General features: G+C 36.0%; 1 protein-coding gene across 1 annotated transcript in view; it reads left to right on the top strand.

Annotated features, from left to right (window-relative positions):
- Nucleotides 1-22130, top strand: part of LRRIQ3 (leucine rich repeats and IQ motif containing 3) — a 225305-nt gene that overhangs the window by 52954 nt on the left and 150221 nt on the right. Inside the window, exon 4 of the mRNA XM_059899348.1 lies at nucleotides 4940-5073. Coding sequence (XP_059755331.1) covers nucleotides 4940-5073 — 134 coding nt within the window. The remainder of the gene's footprint in view (nucleotides 1-4939; nucleotides 5074-22130) is intronic.

Genomic DNA, 22130 nt, shown 5'->3' with positions numbered 1-22130 from the left:
TCTAATATACATGAATAGGAATTATAGAAGAGAAAATAAAACAAATTAAGGAGAAGCAATAATCAAAGAAATAATGAGAAAAAATATGGATCTGAGTATAGGACAAAATCTGTGAAAGAACTACATATATTTTCTTTAAAAATCTTTGAAGTTCACATCTCTTGTCATGGAAAAAAAAGCAAAATCAAAAATATTTGTACTTCAGATGAGTTTTTTGAATATAAGAAATCAGACAGGCAGAGGTGTTGGCAAGTGTAGAGTATGTGAGGCAGAGTGAAAAGCATTTGCAAAGGCACAGAGGTAATGCTTGGTGCAGTCAAGTGACAACAAGTAATTTATTGTTCTTGGAGTTCAGAAAACATGTTTGGGCATGTCAGATGATACTGGAGACAAAAACAGGATTAGTAGAATAAAGGGTGTTATGTGTGATACTAAAAAGATAGGACTGTATCTTGTAAGATTTGGGGGAAATATTTAAGGATTTTACATGAACTGATTTTCATTGTAGAAGAAAATCCTATATTCTTTAATTTTGGAGTGGAGGGAAGTCGAATGTAGGGAAATTAGAGGAGAGTCTGTAGTTTGGGCCCTAGGTTGTAAGAGCTGTTTTAATAAATAGGTAGAGGGTATAGATTATAGGGAACAGATTGAAGAGAGACATATTTGATAGAATTTAGTGATTTATGAGATAGAAAGGGGAAGAGAGAAAGAGGAATGTGTGTTTATTTGGTTGACAAGGTGGAGAATAATTTTAATGACTGTAGATGTAATGCAGTATGAAGTATGGATTGGGGATGTTTTCAAATGGGGGAAATAATTATTTCAGCTTTTGACATGTAAGTAGAGAAATGGAATTGGAAGTTCATTTTATACGTTTGTAATCTAAGAGGTAATTCTTGCCAGGAGATATAGCTATATAGAATAATCAGCATATGTGAGATAGTAAGATGTAGTAAGGAAGGTGATCGAACATTCGAGGAGACTTAGTAAAGAGAAGTGAAAAAGGAAGCAAACCTAAATTATACTATATTTAAATGGTTTGCAGAAGAAGAGGAACCAGGAAAACAGACTGAGAAATAAAAACCAAAAAGGTAGAAAAATTAGTATGTTACTACAGCCAAGTAAGAGTTAAGTTACAAAGAACAGATTGACATTGCCAGATCAAGCTTGGAGACCAAATATGACAGTACCAAATATGACAGTGTATAAGTGACTGTTACTTAGTGATTTAATAGTCAACTGTTATTTGAATGCCAGTTATAGACTAGATAGCTTACTTAGTCATAGAGATATAGGATAAAAAAAAAAGTTGTTAAACTTGGTGAGTTTATGTTGCAGTGGGAAAGACAGACCAATAATTGCATTATAGCATAACCTTGTCAAATAAAAAAAACAAATCAAGACTTAAGAAGAGAGTTTTTTCAAAAGGATTATTGCAAGGGAGGGAAAGGGGCTATTGCAATAGGCAAAGGGATGTTATTGCAATAGGGAGAATGCTCTGATCATTAAGGTCTGCAAACATCTTAAAGGTTAGGCAAAAAAAGGTTTTTCTTATATAGGAGGGAGTAAACAAGGCTAGAAAGAAATGATGTGGCTAAGTAGGATGAAGGGGAGTGGCATAATCTGACAACAGATCAGATAATATTTTACCCTGAGAGTAGTCTATTTCAAGATAGGCTGTTGAGGAAGAGTTGCATGCGGCTCAGGCTGAGGGTGGGGCAAAGTTCAAGGGACTAGGAGAAGGAGAGAATCTTAACCAAAATTTGGTTAACAAGCTTTATTCCGACTGCTCAGTATAGGCAAAGCAGTTAAACTAATCATTCATAGGCAAAGAATGTGAATTTAGAGAGTCTGTGTCAGGGCCTTGTCAAAGATGAACAAGAGGGACGTCCATGGGTACAATCTAAGTAATATGGTGGAAGCGTTCTTCTTTGTATAAAACCATTTCCTGAAGTAAAGGGATAAGGAGATTTCTTAACCTTCAGTGTTTTCCAGGATCACAGGGCTCAGATAAAATTCATTGCCAAGTGTGACAAATAAGTTATAACACAGGATAATATTGTAGAAGGATATTAAACTCAGATCAATGTCAAGAAAGGCTTCTTGGAGGAAAGAACTGAGTCTCCAAAAGACTAAGACAGTGAGACAAGTAATTGAGAGGGGCAGTCAAGAAACTGGAATGGCATGCAAAAAGCATTGAGGTTTGATTATCAGGTAGTTTTCAGGAATGCAAGTGGTTGAATATTGCCAGAATGGAAGGTATTATATATAGGGTGAAGGAAGATGAGATTGAGAAGGTAAGAAGGGACTAGATCAAGGATTTTGTGTGCCAAGTCAAGAAATTTGTAATTGATCTTTCAATCATATACCAGCAAAAATGCCATATCATCATATCATATCATTGCATTTTGAAAAGTTCATTCTAGCAACGGTGCATATTATGATTTGAAGGGAGTAGGGAGTATGGATTATTTCAGATATCAGGACATTTTTAGTAAGTTAGAGAAGTGATAAAGACATGCAATAAAACAATGGTAGAGAACAGAAGAAAATGTAGAGATCGGATGTTTAGGATGTTGAATATATTGGATCTAGCAATATTTGGATATGAAGAAGTGAAAGAGAAAGAGAGCCTGGGATGGTTCTAGGGTTTCTGGGTTAGGTTCATATGGGCAATAGCACCATCCACTAAGAGCATGTGAGAAAGCAGGTTAGGAAGAAGATTCATGTTTGGGCAAGTTGAGTTTACAGGAATATCTTGTTTTATTGCACTTCACTTTATTGTGCTTCACACATAATGCATTTATCACAAATTGAAGGTTTGTGGCAACCCTGCATGGAGCAAGTTTATAAGTGCCATTTTTTTTGACAGCATTTACTCACTTCATGTTTCTGTGTTACATTTTGGTAATTCTCACAATATTTCAAACGTTTTCATTATTATTATATTTGTTATGAGGATCTGTGATTAGTGATTTTTAATGTTTCTACCATAGAAAGATTACAAGTCGCTGAAGGCTCTGATGATGGTTAGCTCTATTAGCAATAAAGTATTTTTTAAATTAAGGCATGTACATTGTTTTTTTAAACATAATGCTATTGCACACTTAATAGACTACATTATAGTATAAACATAATTTTTATATGAACTGGGAAACCAAAAAATTCATGTGACTTGCTTTATTTCAATATTCCCTTTTCTGTGCTGGTCTGGAACTCAATGTGCAGTCTCTCCAAGGTAAGCCTGTAATTGGATAATCAGTTTGACCATATTGTTCTGTAGCTCTAGAGAGAGTTCCTGCTTAAAGTGAGAAATCTGAGAGACATCAGGACATAGGTGAATGTTGGAGCTGTGGATTTGGATGCAGTCATCTGGACAGTGTGTTCAGATTGAAAAAAGACAAATGGAGAAAATCCTTTCAGTGTGACATTAAGTAGGGTATGGATAGGTCTTTAAAAAGTCCGGAAGTAAACATTAGTTATAGGAAAACCAACTGTGTGGTGTATAGAAGCCAAGGGAAGTGTTTCAATGAGAAATGTCTAATGATAATTTTGTAAAAGTATTAGATAGGATGATAGGGATAGAAGTCAGTGGATTGAGATACAGGAAGAGAGAAGGTGGGACAGCAAATGTGGAATTCTGTTTCAAGGACTCTTAATAAAAGTTGATACAAAGGATGGAGGGTTGGGATGTGTATGATTATTTGTGTGTGTGCATTTTACAGATGGGTGAGACTACATCATATTTATAGGTGAGGGATAGGGACAGTAGCAGGGAAGTAATTGAAAACAGGGAGATTAAACTTAACCATGACGGAGAGCCAATCTTGGACAGGAAGCGAGATACTTCTTGTTTTAAGATTAAGTAGAAGTTGCTTCTATTCAGTTTAGATAGATAAGAGTTAAGTGGGAATATAGTTAAATTTGTAGGGAAGGGAGGAGTGTTAGTTGATAGAGTTCAGACTTGATAGTCCTATATTCACTGTGAGAAGGAAGCAAGATGTTTAGGCAGTGCTAGGGAAAAGGCTTGAATATAGAGAATAGTACTGAAGGTTTACAGTAGCTCCTGTTGGAAACAGAAGCAAGCCAGGGCCAAGTAAAGGATTTGCTAATTAGCAATGAATGTTTGTAAGTATAAATCTGAAGTAGTACTAATCTATAAGCCTTTGTGATTTTTTTTTTAGCAGCTGATTAAGTGTATATGTAGTAAAGGTTTTTTTTTTTTTTTTTTAAACATGATGGGGTTGATAATTTTCAGAGTAGGTACCTTACAAAAAAATGTGTTAGGTTTTTAATGCATAATTCTTACATTCAAGACATAACTAGAGTGGCTTTTTCTAACCAGTCAAATGATCAGTAGGATATAGGGAGTCTATGATCCCAAATAAAAAATTTGCCGGAACAATAATCTTAGAGATAATTTCTTTAAAGGCAATATAGAATATCTTTCCCCAGAGGAATGTGCTGTCTTCCAGTAAAAGTGTGCAACATTTTAGTTAAGATGCCACGAAGTTCTGAACTACTGTAAGTTGTTTTATAAATCCATCATGTATCAGTTTCCTCTGTGATGATCCACAGAATACTTTTAGAGTTTCATTGGATGTCTATTCATGCCATTATCTTTCAGAGATCAGCATGATTATGGGCAAAATTTTATAGCTATGATAGCAGATTGTGAGAAGAATCTAGAATGGAGAAAGTTATCCTCATTGATCTTGCATTTTTTTTGTAGAGAATTAAAATTATTTGGTGCTACTAATTCTTGGTCTTCTGATCTAATAAAAATAGATATGAAAATGTATCTATTATTTAACTGTTATATGTATAGTAAGATACCCATGAATGTTTTAATAGTTTATACCATCAGACTACCAAGTTAAAATATCTTTTGGAAATACTTTCATGAACTATAAATATTAAATATATTTTCTTTATACAGGGATCAACCTATGAGGATGAAATTGATAATATCAAATGTATTATTTCAAAAGTTAATGAAATTCTGGCTCATAACTCGCCAGTTTTGATTGTTCAAAGATGGATACGTGGTTTCTTAGTTAGGAAAAAAGTGAGGTATGTTTTATTTTCTTCGCTATTTGAATATTAAAAGATGATAAAATAATTGATAAAAAGACATTTCTCTAATATATGCTTTTTTGTATTCCCTATCAAAATGGTACTTTATAGACTATTTAGTTTCCTAATTTTTAGGAAAACACCACAGATTCTATAGTAATATAATATTGAGCATAATCAAAATTTGATTCTCTTATTTTTTCTTTTAAATTGACCATATAAATAACTAATCATTGAAGTTATTAATCATTGAGTAATTCTGACAGTTATTTTAAATTAAACTTAAAAACATTAGTGAAAAATATATATTACATTTCTCTCGTGTAATGGGATATAATAGAAATATAAGCCATGTACAATATAACATAAGAGAAATATAAACCATATATATATATATATATATATATATATATATATATACACACACACATATATGTATATATATGAGGATTTTGCATTTTGTTTGAATATGAAGATAGTTTTGCCAAAACATCTGGTACCACATCAGTCCACATTACTCTTTGATTAATGCTTTTTCCTCTCTCTTTGTTCCTTACATCCCTTTCCAGTAGCTGACATTTTACAAACAGAGGAAAACTTTTCCTATAAGAATCTCTCAACATTGTACTTGGGGAGATAAGATAGGATACTCTGTCATCAATTTATTTTAGTCATGACAAACATCAAACATATGAAAAAAGAAATGAACGTTCTCCTATAGTTTATTCTCAGATGCTAAATGGGAGAATTCATAAGATAGAAATAGAACATGGCCCTGAAGTATAGGTAGGCTTAAATAGATCTGGAGTTGGGAAATAGACATTCCCTGAGAAAGAAAGATTAGGACATTTCACTGAAATGATATTCAACATTCTGTGGTAAGGCAGAGAGGATGTTCTCATGTGTTAGCCTGCATGTGCTAAATCATAGATGGCAATAGCCCTGATTAAGAGAGATAGTATGAGAGAAAAAAATGAACGTAATATAGTGCCTGCAACTTCTGAGGATGAGTGAGGTTCCATATACTTTTCAAACCAAGGTCAAAGTGTGAGAGAGTGGGTTTATCAGTGGGGGAAAAGTAAAGTGATTTGGAATAAAAGATGTGAAAAGAATCAGGCAATTGCTAACAGGCACATATTTATTTAAAATATTATTTCTATCTCATATGTTCCATTTAAATTAAGTATGCATTTTCTGTGAAATAAACATCTAATTAAAGGGATTTGTCTTTAGTTTATGCCCCTGGGACTGAGTTTTTCTCTCTTAGAATCAAATTACTTTTGATATTCATGTAACACGAGATAAAAACCTTGTACATGGAAACAATATCTGAAAATTCAGCATGCATGAAAAGAATTTGAATGAGCTTTGTGGGGAGAAATGTCAGTAGTAATAATATATCACAGTGGTTCGATACAGACTGACCTGAGTTCTTTTTCTCTTTAAAATGCTGTTCCATTAGGCACATTACTTAACTACTCTGGGCCTGAATATCCTCATATGTTAAATGGTAGAGAGCAGGGACTAATAGCAGTACTTAGTTCGCTGCTTGCTTATGAGAATTGAGATCATGAATATAAAGCACATAGCATCTGGCAAATGTGGATATTACATTCTTATTAGCTGCTCTTTTAAAAATATTATTATTGTTGTTCTTCTACCTTATGCTCTCTGCATTATACGATTTTGTGGGAAACTTACTCTTTCCTTGGATTTCTTGCTCCCTTTCAATTACATTTACCACAGCATGCACAGAGCAATCTTTCAAAATTATAAACCTAATCTTATTCACCAACTTAAAATCCTCCAGTTGCTCTCAATTTGCTTAGGGCAAACTATTGTGATATTTGCCCCTGCAATGTTTATCACATACTTTCATTATCAACACTTACAATACTGTATTGAAGTTGTCTGCATAATTATCTATATCTCCAAATGTACTACATACTATAGTATATAACAGAGTGCTTGACACATGTTAGATGCTCAAAAAATATTTGCTGAATTGATGAATATATTAATAAATAGAGAGACTGTGGAAGCTAGAATCAGAAAAATATTTCTGGATTCATCTGTGGAAAAGCAAAAACAGAAACAACTGAGAAACATGCAAAGCTGCCCTGAGAGGTGCCTGTGGATTCCTCCAATCTAAAGGTCCCAGTTATTAGTCCTCTCATATGTCTATTTCTAGCCATGAGAAGTGTCTCCCTAGGTGCAAATATTTTGTACTCTGCTTGAAATTTGTTCACTTAAACTGGTTGAAATTTTATATACATCCTTGAAGTACTGTCTAAATTTAGAAAATTATTATGATTAATGCTGTTATCTTTTTTTAACATCTTTATTGGAATATAATTGCTTTAAAATGTTGTGTTAGCTTCTGCTATATCACAAAGTGAATCAGCTATATGTATATGGGGATATATGTATACATAATGCTATATCTTTTGGAGTGGTATTATTCTAACATAAATGATATGGTACAAGGGAGGTATACTTTTATTCTTAGAATGAAATATTGTGATCAGATTGGCAGCCTCCTAAACCTAAGTAAGGGTAACTACATTGAGGTCACAAGGAGGATTATTAGTTGGGTCAATGGGATGTAAAAAGGTAAAAGAATGGAAACAAACATTTATTGAATGTGTGGTATATGCAAAGTACCATGTTAGGTATTTTAATCCACTTTATATCATTTAATACAGCAGAGCTTTTGAGTTTGTCCTGTATTTTCTATCTTATGGATGAAGAATTAAGAATTTAAACTTGGTTGAAAGGTTGGGATATGTATCCAGTGGCAGACAGCTATGGTGTGTTGGATATTTGTGGTCAGTTATAAAGAGATGAAACTGTGTATGTTAAATCTACAAGTGTTGCGTTCTTTTGTTTAACATAGCCCAAATTCTGTGATCTTTTTACTTTTATTTCTGAATACCTGGAAACAGCTATTTTCCAAAGAGCCCTAGTATTTTTAGTAGGGAATTGTATTTAGGAACCAAGGTCTGGGCACTAAATGTGTTCATTGCTACTGGAGTGTCATGGTTCTTAGGCTATTTCAGCAGACAGAATAGAAAATGGACTTTTTAAATCATAAATTCATATTTCTAATGCTAATCCAACACAGAAGGTTCTTCACTGACTTCTTCTTTCCACATTACACTTCCCTTCTTCTACCCTGTGAATTCTGGTTGCTAACATTATCAGTAATGTTACTCATTAGCTGAATCCTAATAAACACAAAATAGTTTCAGGATTACTATACATAAACTACTATCAACAAGAAACATTTAATAAAGTTAAAACGTGTTAAAGGATTTTTTTGTCTTTAGATTGGAGATATATAGTTAAAATAATTGTTTTATTTAAAAATAATTGTTGAATGGGTACTTAGTATAATCATAGTATATTAGTTCCTTATCTAATGATTTTATTTCTTTTTAATTTTTAAAATCCTTATTTTCATCTTCCATTTCTCTTAGGGTATTTTCTGTTCTGTTCATTATAATTATCCTTCTCCTAGGTTAGTATTTATCTATAAAATGAGTTTTAAATGTCTTATTCTGAGTCCTGTCATTGCATTTCTAAGTTAGTCTAATTCTAGTTTATGTGGTCTTGTATATCTTTTATAATTTTCTTGATACCTTTTAGTTTATTTTTAAAAATAAGACTATTTTATTTTAGAGTAGTTTCAGTTACACAGAAAAATTAAGCAGGAGGTACAGAGATTTCCATTATACTCCCAGCCCCTACCAATGCATAGTCTCCCCCATTATAAACATTCCCTATCAGAGTGGTACATTTTTTTAACTGATGAACTTACACTGACATACCATAATCACCCAAAGTCTAGAGTTTACAGTAAACTCTTGGTGTTGAACATTCTGTGAGTTTGGACAAATGTACGATGACATATATCCATCATTATGGAATCACATTGTTTAATTTTACTGCCCCCTAAAATCCTCAGTCCTCTGCCTAGTCACCCCTATCCCCCTCTCTAACTCTGGCAACCACTCATCTTTTTATTGTCTCCATAGTTTTGCCTATTCCAGAATGTCATATAGTTAGAGTCATATAGTGTATAGCCTTTTCAGATTGGCTTCTTTCATTTAGTAACATGGATTTAAGATTCCTCTATGTATTTTCATGGCTTGATAAGATAATTTCGTTTTAGAGCTGAGTAATACTACATTGTCTGGATGTACCAGTTTCTTTATTCATATACCTACTGAAGGATGTGTTGATTACTTCTACATTTTAGCATTAATGAATAAACCTGCTATTAACATCCAGGTGCAGGTTTTTTTGTGGACAGTTTTCCACATCTTTGGATAAATACCAAGGAGCACAATTGCTGGATTGTATGGTAAGATTTTATTTAGTTTTATAAGAAATTGCCAAACTCTTTTCCAGTGGCTATACTATTTGCATGCCCACCAGCAATGAATGAGAGTTCCTATTGCTCCACATCTTCACCAGCATTTGGTGTTATTGTTCTGGATTTTGGCATGTGTGGTGGTATCTTATTGTTGTTTTAATTTGTACTTCACTGATGATATATAATGTGGAGCATCTTTGCATATGCTTATTTGTCATCTGTATATCTTTTTGGTGAGGTGTCTGTTAAGGTATTTGACTCTTTTTAAAAATGAGTTCTTTGTTTACTTCTTGTTGAGTTTTAAGAGTTCTTTGTATATTTTGAATAACAGTTCTTTTTTAGGTGCCTTTTTCAAAAATTTGCTCCTAGTCTATAGCTCATATTCTCATTCTCTTAACTTTGTCTTTTGTGGAGCAGAAGTTTTTTAATTTTAATGAAACCAAGCTTGTCAATTCTTTCTTTCATGGATTATATCTTTGGTGTTATATCTAAAAAGTCATTGCCATACCCAAGGTCATCTAGGTTTTCTCCTATGTTATCTTCTAGGAATTTTATAATTTTGCACTTTACATTTATGTAATAGATCCATTTTCAAGTTAATTTTCATGAAAGGAGTAAGTTCTGTGTCTAGTTTTTTTGTGTGTTCATTTTCTGCACATGACTATTTTAACATCATTGGTTGAAAAGACTATCTTTGCTCCATTGTATTGCCTTTGTTCCTTCATCAAAGATCAGTTGACTATATTTATTTCTGTCTATTTCTGAGTTCTCTGTTCTGTTCCATTGATATATTCTTTTGCCAGCACCATATTGTCTTGATTACTGTAGTTTTATAGTAATCTCAAAGTCGGGTGGTATCTCAGTCTTCTAATTTGTTCTTTTCCTTCAATTGTCTTAGCTATTCTGGATTTTGTACCTCTCAATAGAAACTTTAGAATCAGTTTGTCAATACCTACACAATAACATGCTGGTATTCTGATTGGTATTGCATTGAATATATAGATAAGTTGAGAAGAACTGACATCTTGTCTATATTGAATCTTCCTATCCATGAACATGGAATATCTCTTATTTATTTAGTTATTTGCTTTTGTTCCTCAGATTTTTTTTTTTTAACATCTTTATTGGAGTATAATTGCTTTACAATTGTGTGTTAGTTTCTGCTTTATAACACAGTGAATCAGCTATACATATACATATATCCCCATATAGAAAAGTTTTTAAAAAGTTCTCCTTGTGCCTAAGAAAATAATGTATCTTATTGTGGATAGTTACAAAAATATAGAAAGCTACAAAGTTAGATTAAAATTTCCCTTATCATGCAGTGATAACGACTTTTTTTTCATTTTTATTATTTTTTAACATCTTTACTGTAGTATAATTGCTTTACAATGGTGTGTTAGTTTCTTTTTTTTTAACATCTTTATTAGAGTATAATTGCTTTACAATGGTGTGTCAGTTTCTGCTTTATAACAAAGTGAATCAGTTATACATATACATATGTTCCCATATCTCTTCCCTCTGGCATCTCCCTCCCTCCCACCCTCCCTATCCCACCCCTCTAGGTGGTCACAAAACACCAAGCTGATCTCCCTGTGCTATGCAGCTGCTTCCCACTAGCTACCTATTTTGGTAGTGTATATATGTCCATGCCACTCCCTCACTTTGTCCCAACTTACCCTTCCCTCTCCCTGTATCCTCAAGTCCATTCTGTACTAGGTCTGCATCTTTATTCCTGTCTTGCCCCTAGGTTCTTCTGACTATTTTCCTTCTTTTTTTTTTTTTTTTTAGATTCCATATATATGTGTTAGCATACGGTATTTGTTTTTCTCTTTCTGACTTACTCCACTCTGTATGACAGTCTCTAGGTCCATCCACCTCACTACAAATAACTCAGTTTCACTCCTTTTTATGGCTGAGTAATATTCCATTGTATATATGTGCCACATCTTCTTTATCCATTCATCTGTCGATGGACACTTAGGTTGCTTCCATGTCCTGGCTATTGTAAATAGAGCTGCAATGAACATTTTGGTACATGACTCTTTTTCAATTATGGTTTTCTCAGGGTATATGCCCAGTAGTGGGATTGCTGGGTCGTATGGTAGTTCTATTTTTAGTTTTTTAAGGAACCTCCATACTGTTCTCCATAGTGACTGTATCAATTTACATTCCCACCAACAGTGCAAGAGGGTTCCCTTTTCTCCACACCCTCTCCAGCATTTATTGTTTGTAGATTTCTTGATGATGGCCAATCTGACTGCTGTGAGATGATGTCTCATTATAGTTTTGATTTGCATTTCTCTAATGATTAATGCTGTTGAGCATTCTTTCGTGTGTTTGTTGGCAATCTGTATACCTTTTTTGGAGAAATGTCTATTTAGGTCTACTGCCCATTTTTGGATTGGGTTGTTTGTTTGTTTGGTATTGAGCTGCATGAGCTGCTTGTAAATTTTGGAGATTAATCCTTTGTCGGTTGCTTCATTTGCAAAGATTTTCTCCCATTCTGAGGGTTGTCTTTTTGTCTTGTTTATGGTTTCCTTTGCTGTGCAAAAGCTTTTAAATTTCATTAGGTCCCTTTTGTTTATACTTCCATTTCTCTAGGAGGTGGGTCAAAAAGGATCTTGCTGTGATTTATGTCATGGAGTGTTCTGCCTATGGTTTGCTCTAAGGGTTTTATAGTGTCTGGCTTTACATTTAGGTCTTTAATCCATTTTGAGTTTATTTTTGTGTACGGTGTTAGGGAGTGTTCTAATTTCATTCTTTTACATGTAGCTGTCCAGTTTTCCCAGCACCACTTATTGAAGAGGCTGTCTTTTCTCCACTGTATATTCTTGCCTCCTTTATCAAAGATAAGGTGACCATATGTGCATGGGTTTATCTCTGGACTTTCTCTCCTGTTCCACTGATCTATATTTTTGTTGTTGTACCAATACTGTCTTGATTACTGCAGCTTTGTAGTAGTGTCTGAAGTCAGGGAGCCTGATTCCTCCAGCTCCATTTTTCTTTCCCAAGATTGCTTTGGCTCTTTGGGGTCTTTTCTGTTTCCATACAAATTGTGAATTTTTTTTTGTTCTAGTTCTGTGAAAAATGCCATTGGTAATTTGATAGGGATTGCATTGAATCTGTAGATTGCTTTGGGTACTATAGTCATTTTCACAATGTTGATTCTTCCAATCCAGGAACATGGTATATCTCTCCATTGTTTGTATCATCTTTAATTTCTTTCATCAGTGTCATAGTTTTCTGCATACAAGTCTTTTGTCTCCTTAAATATGTTTATTCCTAGGTATTTTATTCTCTTTGTTGCAATGGTAAATGGGAGTGTTTCCTTAATTTCTCTTTCAGATTTTTCATCATTCGTGTATAGGAATGCAAGAGATTTCTGTGCATTAATTTTGTATACTGCTACTTTACCAAATTCATTGATTAGCTCTAGTAGTTTTCTGGTAGCATCTTTAGGATTCTCTATGAATAGTATCCTGTCATCTGCAAACAGTGACAGCTTTACTTCTTCTTTTCCAATTTGGATTTCTTTTATTTCTTTTTCTTCTCTGATTGCTGTGGCTAAACCTTCCAAAACTATGTTGAATAATAGTGGTGAGAGTGGGCAACCTTGTCTTGTTCCTGATCTTAGTGGAAATGGTTTCAGTTTTTCACCATTGAGGATGATGTTGGCTGTGGGTTTCTCATATATGGCCTTTATTATGTTGAGGAAAGTTCCCTCTATGCCTACTTTCTGGAGGGTTTTTATCATAAATGGGTGTTGAATTTTGTCAAAAGCTTTTTCTGCATCTGTTGAGATGATCATATGGTTTTTATTCTTCAATTTGTTTATATGGTGTATCACATTGACTGATATGCATATATTGAAGAATCCTTGCATTTCTGGGATAAACCCCACTTGATCACGGTGTATGATCCTTTTAATGTGCTGTCGGATTCTGTCTGCTGGGATTTTGTTGAGGATTTTTGCATCTATGTTCATCAGTGATATTGGCCTGTAGTTTTCTTTCTTTGTGACATCTTTGGTTTTTTTATCAGGGTTATAGTGACCTTGTAGAATGAGTTTGGGAGTGTTCCTCCCTCTGCTCTCTTTTAGAGGAGTTTGAGAACGATAGGTATTAGCTCTTCTCTAAATGATAGAATTCGCCTGTGAAGCCATCTGGTCCTGGACTTTTGTGTGTTGGAAGATTTTTAATCACAGTTTCCATTTCAGTGCTTGTGATTGGTCTGTTTATATTTTCTGTTTCTTCCTGGTTCAGTCTCGGAAGGTTGTGCATTTCTAAGAATTTGTACATTTCTCCAGGTTGTCCACTTTATTGGCATACAGTGGCTTGTCGTAATCTCTCATGATCCTTTGTATTTCTGCGGTGTCAGTTGTTACTTCTCCTTTTTCATTTCTAATTCTATTGATTTGAGTCTTCTTCCTTTTTTTCTTGTTGAGTCTGGCTAATGGTTTATCCATTTTGTTTATCTTCTCAAAGAACCAGCTTTTAGTTTTATTGATGTTTGCTGTCATTTCCTTCATTTCTTTTTCATTTATTTCTGATCTGATCTTTATGATTTCTTTCCTTCTGCTACCTTTGGGGTTGTTTTGTTCTTCTCTATTTGCTTTCGGTTTAAGGTTAGCTTGTTTATTTGAGATGTTTCTTGTTTCTTCAGGTAGGATTGTATTACTATAAACTTCCCTCTTAGAACTGCTTTTGCTGCATCCCATAGGGTTTGGGTCGTCATGTTTTCATTGCCATTTGTTTCTAAGTATTTTTTGATTTCCTCTTGGATTTCTTCAGTGATCACTTGGTTATTAAGTAGTGTATTGTTTAGCCTCCATGTATTTATATTTTTTACAGATTTTTTTCCTGTAATTGATATCTAGTCTCATAACATTGTGGTCGGAATAGATACTTGATATAATTTCAATTTTCTTAAATTTACCAAGGCTTGATTTGTGATCCAAGATATCATGTATCCTGGAGAATGTTCCATGAGCACTTGAGAAGAATGTGTATTCTGTTGTTTATGGATGGAATGTCCTATTAATATCAATTAAGTCCACCTTGTTTAATGTATCATTTAAAGCTTGTGTTTCCTTATTTATTTTCATTTTGGATGATCTGTCTGTTGGTGAAAGTGGGGTGTTAAAGTCCCCTACTATGATTGTGTTACTGTCGATTTCCCCTTTTATGGCTGTTAGCATTTGTCTTATGTATTGAGGTGCTCCTATGTTGGGTGCATAAATATTGGGGAAGTTTTCAACTATAATCTCTTCAAATATTTTCTCAGTCCCTTTCTTTTTCTCTTCTTCTTCTGGGAGCCCTATAATTCGAATGTTGGTGCATTTAATGTTGTCCCTGAGGTCTCTGAGACTGTCCTCAATTCTTTTCATTCTTTTTTCTTTATTCTGCTCTGCAGTAGTTATTTCCACTATTTTATCTTCCAGGTCACGTATCCATTCTTCTGTCTCAGTTATTCTGCTATTGATTCCTTCTAGAGAATTTTTAATTTCATTTATTGTGTTATTCATCATTGTTTGTTTGCTCTTTAGTTCTTCTAGGTTCTTGTTAAATGTCTTTTGTATTTTCTCCATTGTATTTCCAAGATTTTGGATCATCTTTACTATCATTACTCTGAATTCTTTTTCAGGTAGACTGACTATTTCCTCTTCATTTGTTTTGTCTGGTGGGTTTTTGCCTTGATCCTTCATCTGCTGTGTGTTTCTCTGTGTTCTCATTTTGCTTAACTTCATGTGTTTGGGGTCTCCTTTTTGCAGGCTGCAGGTTCGTAGTTTGTGTTGTTTTTGGTGTCTGCCCCCAGTGGCTAAGGTTGGTTCAGTGGGTTGTGTGGGCTTCCTGGTGGAGGGCACTAGTACCTGTGTTCTGGTGGATGAGGCTGGATCTTGTCTTTCTGGTGGGCAGTTCCACGTCCAGTGGTATGTTTTGGGGTGTCTGTGACCTTATTATGATTTTAAGAAGACCTTCTGCTAGTGGGTGGTGTTGTGTTCCCATCCTGGTAATTGTTTGGCATAGGTGTTCAGCACTGTAGCTCACTGGTCATTGAGTGGAGCTGGGTCTTGGCGTTGAGATGGAAATCTCTGGGAGATTTTTGCTGTTTGATATTACGTGGAGGTGGGAGGTCTCGGGTGAACCAATGTCCTGAACTCGGCTCTCCCACCTCAGAGGCACAGGTCTGACACCCAGCCAGAGCACCAAGACCTGTCAGCCACATGGAAAAAGAGAAAAAGGAAAAAATATATGTATATCGTTGCTCCCAAAGTCCACTGCCTCAATTTGGGATGATTCGTTGTCTATTCAGGTATTCCACAGATGCAGGGTACATCAAGTTGATTGTGGAGATATAATCCACTGCTTCTGAGGCTGCTGGGAGAGATTTCCCTTTCTATTCTTCTTTCTCACAGTTCCTGGGGTTCAGCTTTGGATTTGGCCCCACCTCTATGTGTAAGTCCCCTTAGGGCGTCTGTTCTTCACTCAGACAGGACGGGGTTAAAGTAGCAGCTGATTAGGTGGTTCTGGTGCACTCAGGCTGGGGGAAGGGATGGGTAAGGAATGTGGGGCGAGCCTGTGTTGGGAGAGGCCAGCGTGACGTTGCAACAGCCTGAGGCGCACCGTGTGTTCTCCCAGGGAAGTTGTCCCTGGATCACGGGACCCTGGCAGTGGCGGGCTGCACAGGCTCCTGGGAGAGGAGGTGTGGATAGTGACCTGTGCTTGCACACAGGCTTCTTGTTGGCTGCAGCAGCAGCCTTGGCGTCTCATGCCCGTCTCTGGGGTCCACGCTGATAGCCACGGCTCACGCCCGTCTCTGGAGCTCATTTAGGCGGTGCTCTGAATCCCCTCTCCTCATGCACCTCAAAACAAAGGGGCAAGAAAAAGTCTGTTGCTTCTTCGGCAGTTCCAGACTTTTTCCTGGACTCCATCCTGGGTAGCCGTGGCGCCCTCGCCCCCTTCAGGCTGTGTTCATGCAGCCAACCCCAGTCCTCTCCCTGGGATCTGACCTCCGAAGCTGGAGCCTCAGCTCCCAGCCCCCACCTGCCCCAGTGGGTGAGCTGAAAAGCCTCTCAGGCTGGTGAGTGCTGGTTAGCACTGATCCTCTGTGCAGGAATCTCTTTGCTTTGCCTTCTGCACCCCTGTTGCTGTGCTCTCCACTGTGGCTCCGAGGCTTCCCCCTGCCACCCACTGTCTCTGCCAGTGAAGGGGCTTCATAGTGTGTGGAAACTTTTCCTCCTTCCCAGCTCCCTCCCAGAGGGGCAGGTCCCATCCCTATTCTTTTGTCTCTGTTTTTCCTTTTTTCTTTTGCCCTACCCAGGTACGTGGGGAGTTTCTTGGCTTTTGAGAGGTCTGAGCTCTTCTGCCAGTGTTCACTAGGTGTTATAGGAGTTGTTCTACATGTAGATGTATTTCTGATGTATTTGTGGGGAGGAAGGTGATCTCCATGTCTTACTCTTCCACCATCTTGAAGGTCTCCTCTTTCTACATCATATTTTATTCTTTTTGTTTTTTGTATCCCTTAACTCCTTATTGTGGATATAGGTAAATTTACTACTTTTTTAACCTTCCTACTAGCTTTATAAGTGCTTGGTTCACTGCTTTTATTACATGTTTTCCTTTACCAATAACATTTTTCCTTTCATAATTTTCATATTTCTAGTCCTGGTCTTTTCTTTTCTGCTTAGAAGAGATCCTTTAACATTTCTTTTAAAACTGGTTTGGTGATATTGAACTTTTTTAGCTTTTGCTTGTCTGCAAAACCTTTTTATTTTTTCTTCAAATCTGAATAAAGTCTTGACAGGTAGAGTATTCTTGGTTGTAGGGGTTTTCCTTTTATCACTTTGAATATATTGTGCTACCCTCTTCTGCCCTGCAAAGTTTTTGATGAAAAGTCAACTGACAGTTTAATGGGAGTTCCCTTTTACTTCACTAGTTGCTTTTCTCTTGCTGCTTTTAGGATTGTCTCTTTGTCTTTAATTTTAGCAATTTTAACTATAATGTGTCTTGGTGTGGACCTCCTTGGATTCACCTTATTTGGGACTCTGTGTGCTTCCTGGACCTGGATGTCTGTTTTCTTTCCCAAGTTAGGGAAGTTTTCAACAATTATTTTTTTCATATAAGTTCTCTGCCCTTTTCTCTGTCTCTTCGCCTTCTGGGACCCTTATAATGTGAAAGTTAGTATGCTTTATTTTTCCCAGAGTTCTCGTAACTATCCTAATTTTTTAAACTTCTTTTTTTCCCCTTATTTTCTGTTTAGCTTGTGTGATTTCCACTATTCTGTCTTTCAGTTTGCTGATCTGTTCCTCTGTCACTAATCTACTGTTGATTTCTTCTAGTGTATTTTTACTTTTAGTTATTTTATTCTCCAGCTAGCTTTGGTTCTTTATGTTTTCCAACTCCTCATTAAAATTCTCACTGTGTTCATCCATTCTTTTCTCGAGTTTGTTGAGCATCATTATGATCATTACCTTGAACTCCTCAAGGTAGATTGCTTATTTCCATTTCGTTTAGTTCTTTTTCTGAGGTTCTGCCTTGTTCCTTTGTTTGGAACATATTCTTTTGTCTCCTCATTTTGCCTAATTCTCTGTGTTTATTTCTATTTATTAGGTTGATTACATTTCCCAATCTTGGAGAAGTGGCCTTATTTGGGAGATATCCTATGGGGCCCAGCAGCATACTCTCCTCTGGTCACCTGAGCTATATGCTCTAGGGGATGTCCCCTATGTGGGTTGCATGGGCCCTTCTAATGTGGTGTGGCTGACTACTATAGGTGTGCTGGCCGTTGGGGCTGGCATCCATACTAATAGGCTAGAGGGAGGACTTCATAATGGCTTTTGCCAGTGTTAATGTCCTTGTGGTAGAATGACCTCCCCAGAATGGCTACTGCCAGAGTCTTTGTCCCCATGAGGAATCCCAGTTGCCTCCTGCCTCTCTGGGAGGATCTCCAAGGTCAGTTAGTGGGTCTGACCAAGCTCTTTTCAAATTACTGCATTTGCACTGGCACTCAGAGCAATGTGAAATTTTGTACACACTATTTAAGAGCAGAGTCTCTGTTTCCTACAGCCTTCAAGCTCTCCCATATGCAAGCCCCACTGGCCTTCAAAGCCAGACATTCCTGGGAATCATCTTTCCAGTGAAGGACCCATGGGCTAGGGAGTCCAATGTGGAGCTTGGACCCCTTGCTCCTTGGGGACAACCTCTGCAGTTGTTATTATCTTCCTATTTGTCAGTTACCTACTGGGGTTGGGGGTCTTGATTATATCACAGCTCCGCCCCTCCTACCCATCTCATTATGGTTGCTTCTTTATATCTTTAGTTGTAGAAAATCTTTTCTGCTAGTCTTTAGGTTGTTGTTATAGATAATTGCTCTATCAATAGTTGTAATTTTGGTATGCCTGTGGGAAGAGGTGAGCTTAGGGTCTTCCTACTCCATCTTGGCAACACACTGCAACCTCTGTTTTTAAATTTGTGCATTTAGACTATTAACTTTATAGTGATAATTGATACAGTTTGATTAATATCTGTCATATCCATTACTGTTTTTTATTTGTTGCCATTGTTTTCCTATTTTACATTCCACTTTTTTCTTCCTTTTTTGGTTTTAATTGTGCATTTTATATGATTCCATTTTCTCTCCTTTCTTCGCATATTGGTTACCACCTTTTTAGTGTTTGCCCTAGAGATTGTGATATACGTATATAGCTAATCCAAGCCCAGTTTCAAACACTATACCATTTCACAGGTAGTATTAGTATCATATAATAACAAAACAATCCTAATTCCTCCTTCCTGTCCTTTGTATCACTGACTTCAGTTATTTCACTGATACATACATTAGCATATATATGTATGTATGTTGTATGTAGATGTGTATATATTATATACATAATTGAATATATTGATGCTATTGTTTTGTACAAACTGTTATCTCTTAAGTATAAGAAAAATAAAGATTTTATTTTAACTTCACTTATTCCTTCTTTGATTCTCCTCCTTACTCTTTGTAAGTGCAAGATAATGACTTTTTTTTTTTTTCTCTCTAAAGAACTTCTTTTAACATTTCTTATACAGCAGTACTGGCAAAAAAATTCCCTAGGTTTTTGTCTTTATTTCTTTTTCACTTTGAAAGATACTTTCATAGGGAATAGAATTGTAGGTTAGCGGATTTTTTCTCTCAATACTTTATACATGTCACCCCATTTTCTTCTTGCTTGCATGATGTCTGTGGAGAAGTCATATATGCTTCTTATCTTTATTACTCTATAGGTAAGATTTTTCTCCCTCTGACTTCTTTCTGATATGCTTTAGTTTGAAAATGATGTAAAGTTTTTGGCATTTTTCCTGCTTTGTAACCTCTGATCTTCCTGGATCTGTGGTTTGTTGTCTGGCTTTAATTTGGAGAAATTCTCCATCATTATAGTTTCAAATATTTCTTCTTTTCATTTATCTCTTCTCCTTCTGGTATTTCCATCACAGGTATGTTGCACCTTTATAGTTCCACAGCCCTTGCATATCCTATCCTGCTTTTTTTGTCTTTGTTCTCTTTGCTTTTTTGTTTTCAAGTATTCTACTGATCCTTAGCCATATCCAATCTAGTAATATGCCCATTGTAGACATATTCATTTCTGTTGCAGTGTTTTGATCTCTAGCATTTCGTTTTGATTCTATCTTAGTTTTTTCCTCTCTCTGCTTACATTGCCCATCTATTCTTGTAAGCTGTGTGGTTTATCCATTAGAGCCTTTAGCATATTATTCATAGTTGTTTTAAAAGCTCTGGTCTGATAATTCCAACTTCCCTGCCATGTGTTTCTGATCATTGTTCAGTTTCTTTAAATTGTGCTTTTTTTTCCCTTTTGGTATGCCTTGTCATTTTTTTTTCTGATAGCTCGACATTATGTACCAGGTAAAAGGAACTTTAAAATAGGTCTTGGTTATTGATGCTGAGGTGTGGGGAGGGGTAGCACTCTATACTCCTATGATTAAGTCTTAGACGTTTAGTGAGTCTGTGCATGTGAACTATAAACTGACAAGAGCTTCTCATTTTTGTTTCTCCCTCCTTTGGTGTGACTGGATTGCTAGAGTGAGCTGGAGTTTAGTACAGCTGACCCTTGAACAACGTGGGTTTGAACTGCATGGGTCCACTTATACACAGATTTCTTTCAATAAATACATACTACAGTACTACATGATCTAATATTGGTTGAATCTGTAGATGTGGAACCGTGGAGATGGAGGGTTGACTTTATAAAGTTATATGTGGATTTTTGACTGTGTGAGAGGTTGATGCTTCTAACCCCCATGTTGTTCAAGGTTCAACTCTATTTCCTTTCTCTCATGTGGAAGGCTTGGGCCAGTTGCAGATGGGTTTTCTCTTCTCCCAGGTCATTTAGGCTCTGATAATACCCCAGCAGGTTAAGCTGTAGTTAATTACATTCACCTGAGGGCAGGCCTTGTTTAAAAAGAACAGAGTGCTCTGATAATTTCAAATTGTTTCATTTTCCCCTCCCACTTTTGGAAGCCCAAGGAGATTTTTCTCTGATATTTACTGTGGGAATCTGGTCGAGCTCCTGGAGGTAAATCTCATAGTACTGTGCTAGTCTCCTTATGACTGAGTACCGCTGGAGTTTTAAACTCTCAGTGTTGTCCACTGAGCTTCCAGCAATTTGTCAATGACAGTTCAGATTTTCCTACCTTGGCACTGGTTTTGGTGGCAGTTTCCTCTTATGAGTGTTTGCTCAGGTAATCTGTGATGATTTATATTCACCTGTCTCTCAAATCTTGAAGGCAACAGTGTGCCCTGTGTTCTCCTCTGTCTTAGAGATCCAAGAAAAGTCATTGGTTTTTCAATCTATTCAGCTTTTTAGTTGTTGTTAGGACAGAATCACAGCTTCTAAGCTCCTAATATGCAGAACTGGACTTAAGTTTATTTTGAAATAATAGGTTATAGGTTTATCTTTTTTGCAAGCTTCACTGTCTGGCTTGCTTTTATTGTCTGTAGTGATGTTACTTTGCTTCTTGTTGTCTTTTTGCTATATAATAACTCTATAATAAATCTTTATGGCTTTAGATAGTGATCCTATTGTATTGCCCATTTTATGAGAAATTAGTTTTTAATCAACTTTAATAAGCTTTTTTACAGGTTCTAAAGTTCTTTATTCTGTTCTTGTTTGTTTGTTTTGTGTGTGTGTGTGTGTGTGTGTGTGTGTAGTTTCCAAAAGTATCATGGTTTACTTTCTGAATTCTCTTTCTCTGGTCCCCAGCACTCCCTTTTTAATGCAGACTTTTTATTCCCCTCTGTTTTTCTCCATTGTTTCTGTGCTGCTCAATTTTGATTCTGTCTTCAGGAGTTTCTTCTCAGTTTTGGGCTTTGACCTAGAGAAAAGCACTGGCTAGTTAGTTTTGTGGGTTTGTAGGCCCAGAATACTCTAGGACCTTCAGATCTTACCACTGAACCCTTGTATTCACACACTATTGGAATATGCAAAAATCCACTAGGATTTAGCTTCTGTTGTTTTTAAAACATTTTTCTTGAAGTATAGTTGGTTTTGGCCATCATCAAAAAAATCTACAAACAATAAATGCTGGAGAGGGTGTGGAGAAAAGGAAACCCTCGTACACTGTTGGTGGGAATGTAAATTGGTACAGCAACTATGGAGAACAATATGGAGGTT

The sequence above is a fragment of the Balaenoptera ricei genome, chromosome 1, assembly GCF_028023285.1.
Source record: "Balaenoptera ricei isolate mBalRic1 chromosome 1, mBalRic1.hap2, whole genome shotgun sequence".
Classification (NCBI taxonomy): Eukaryota; Metazoa; Chordata; class Mammalia; order Artiodactyla; family Balaenopteridae; genus Balaenoptera; species Balaenoptera ricei.
This window is presented reverse-complemented; position numbering and strand designations above follow the sequence as displayed.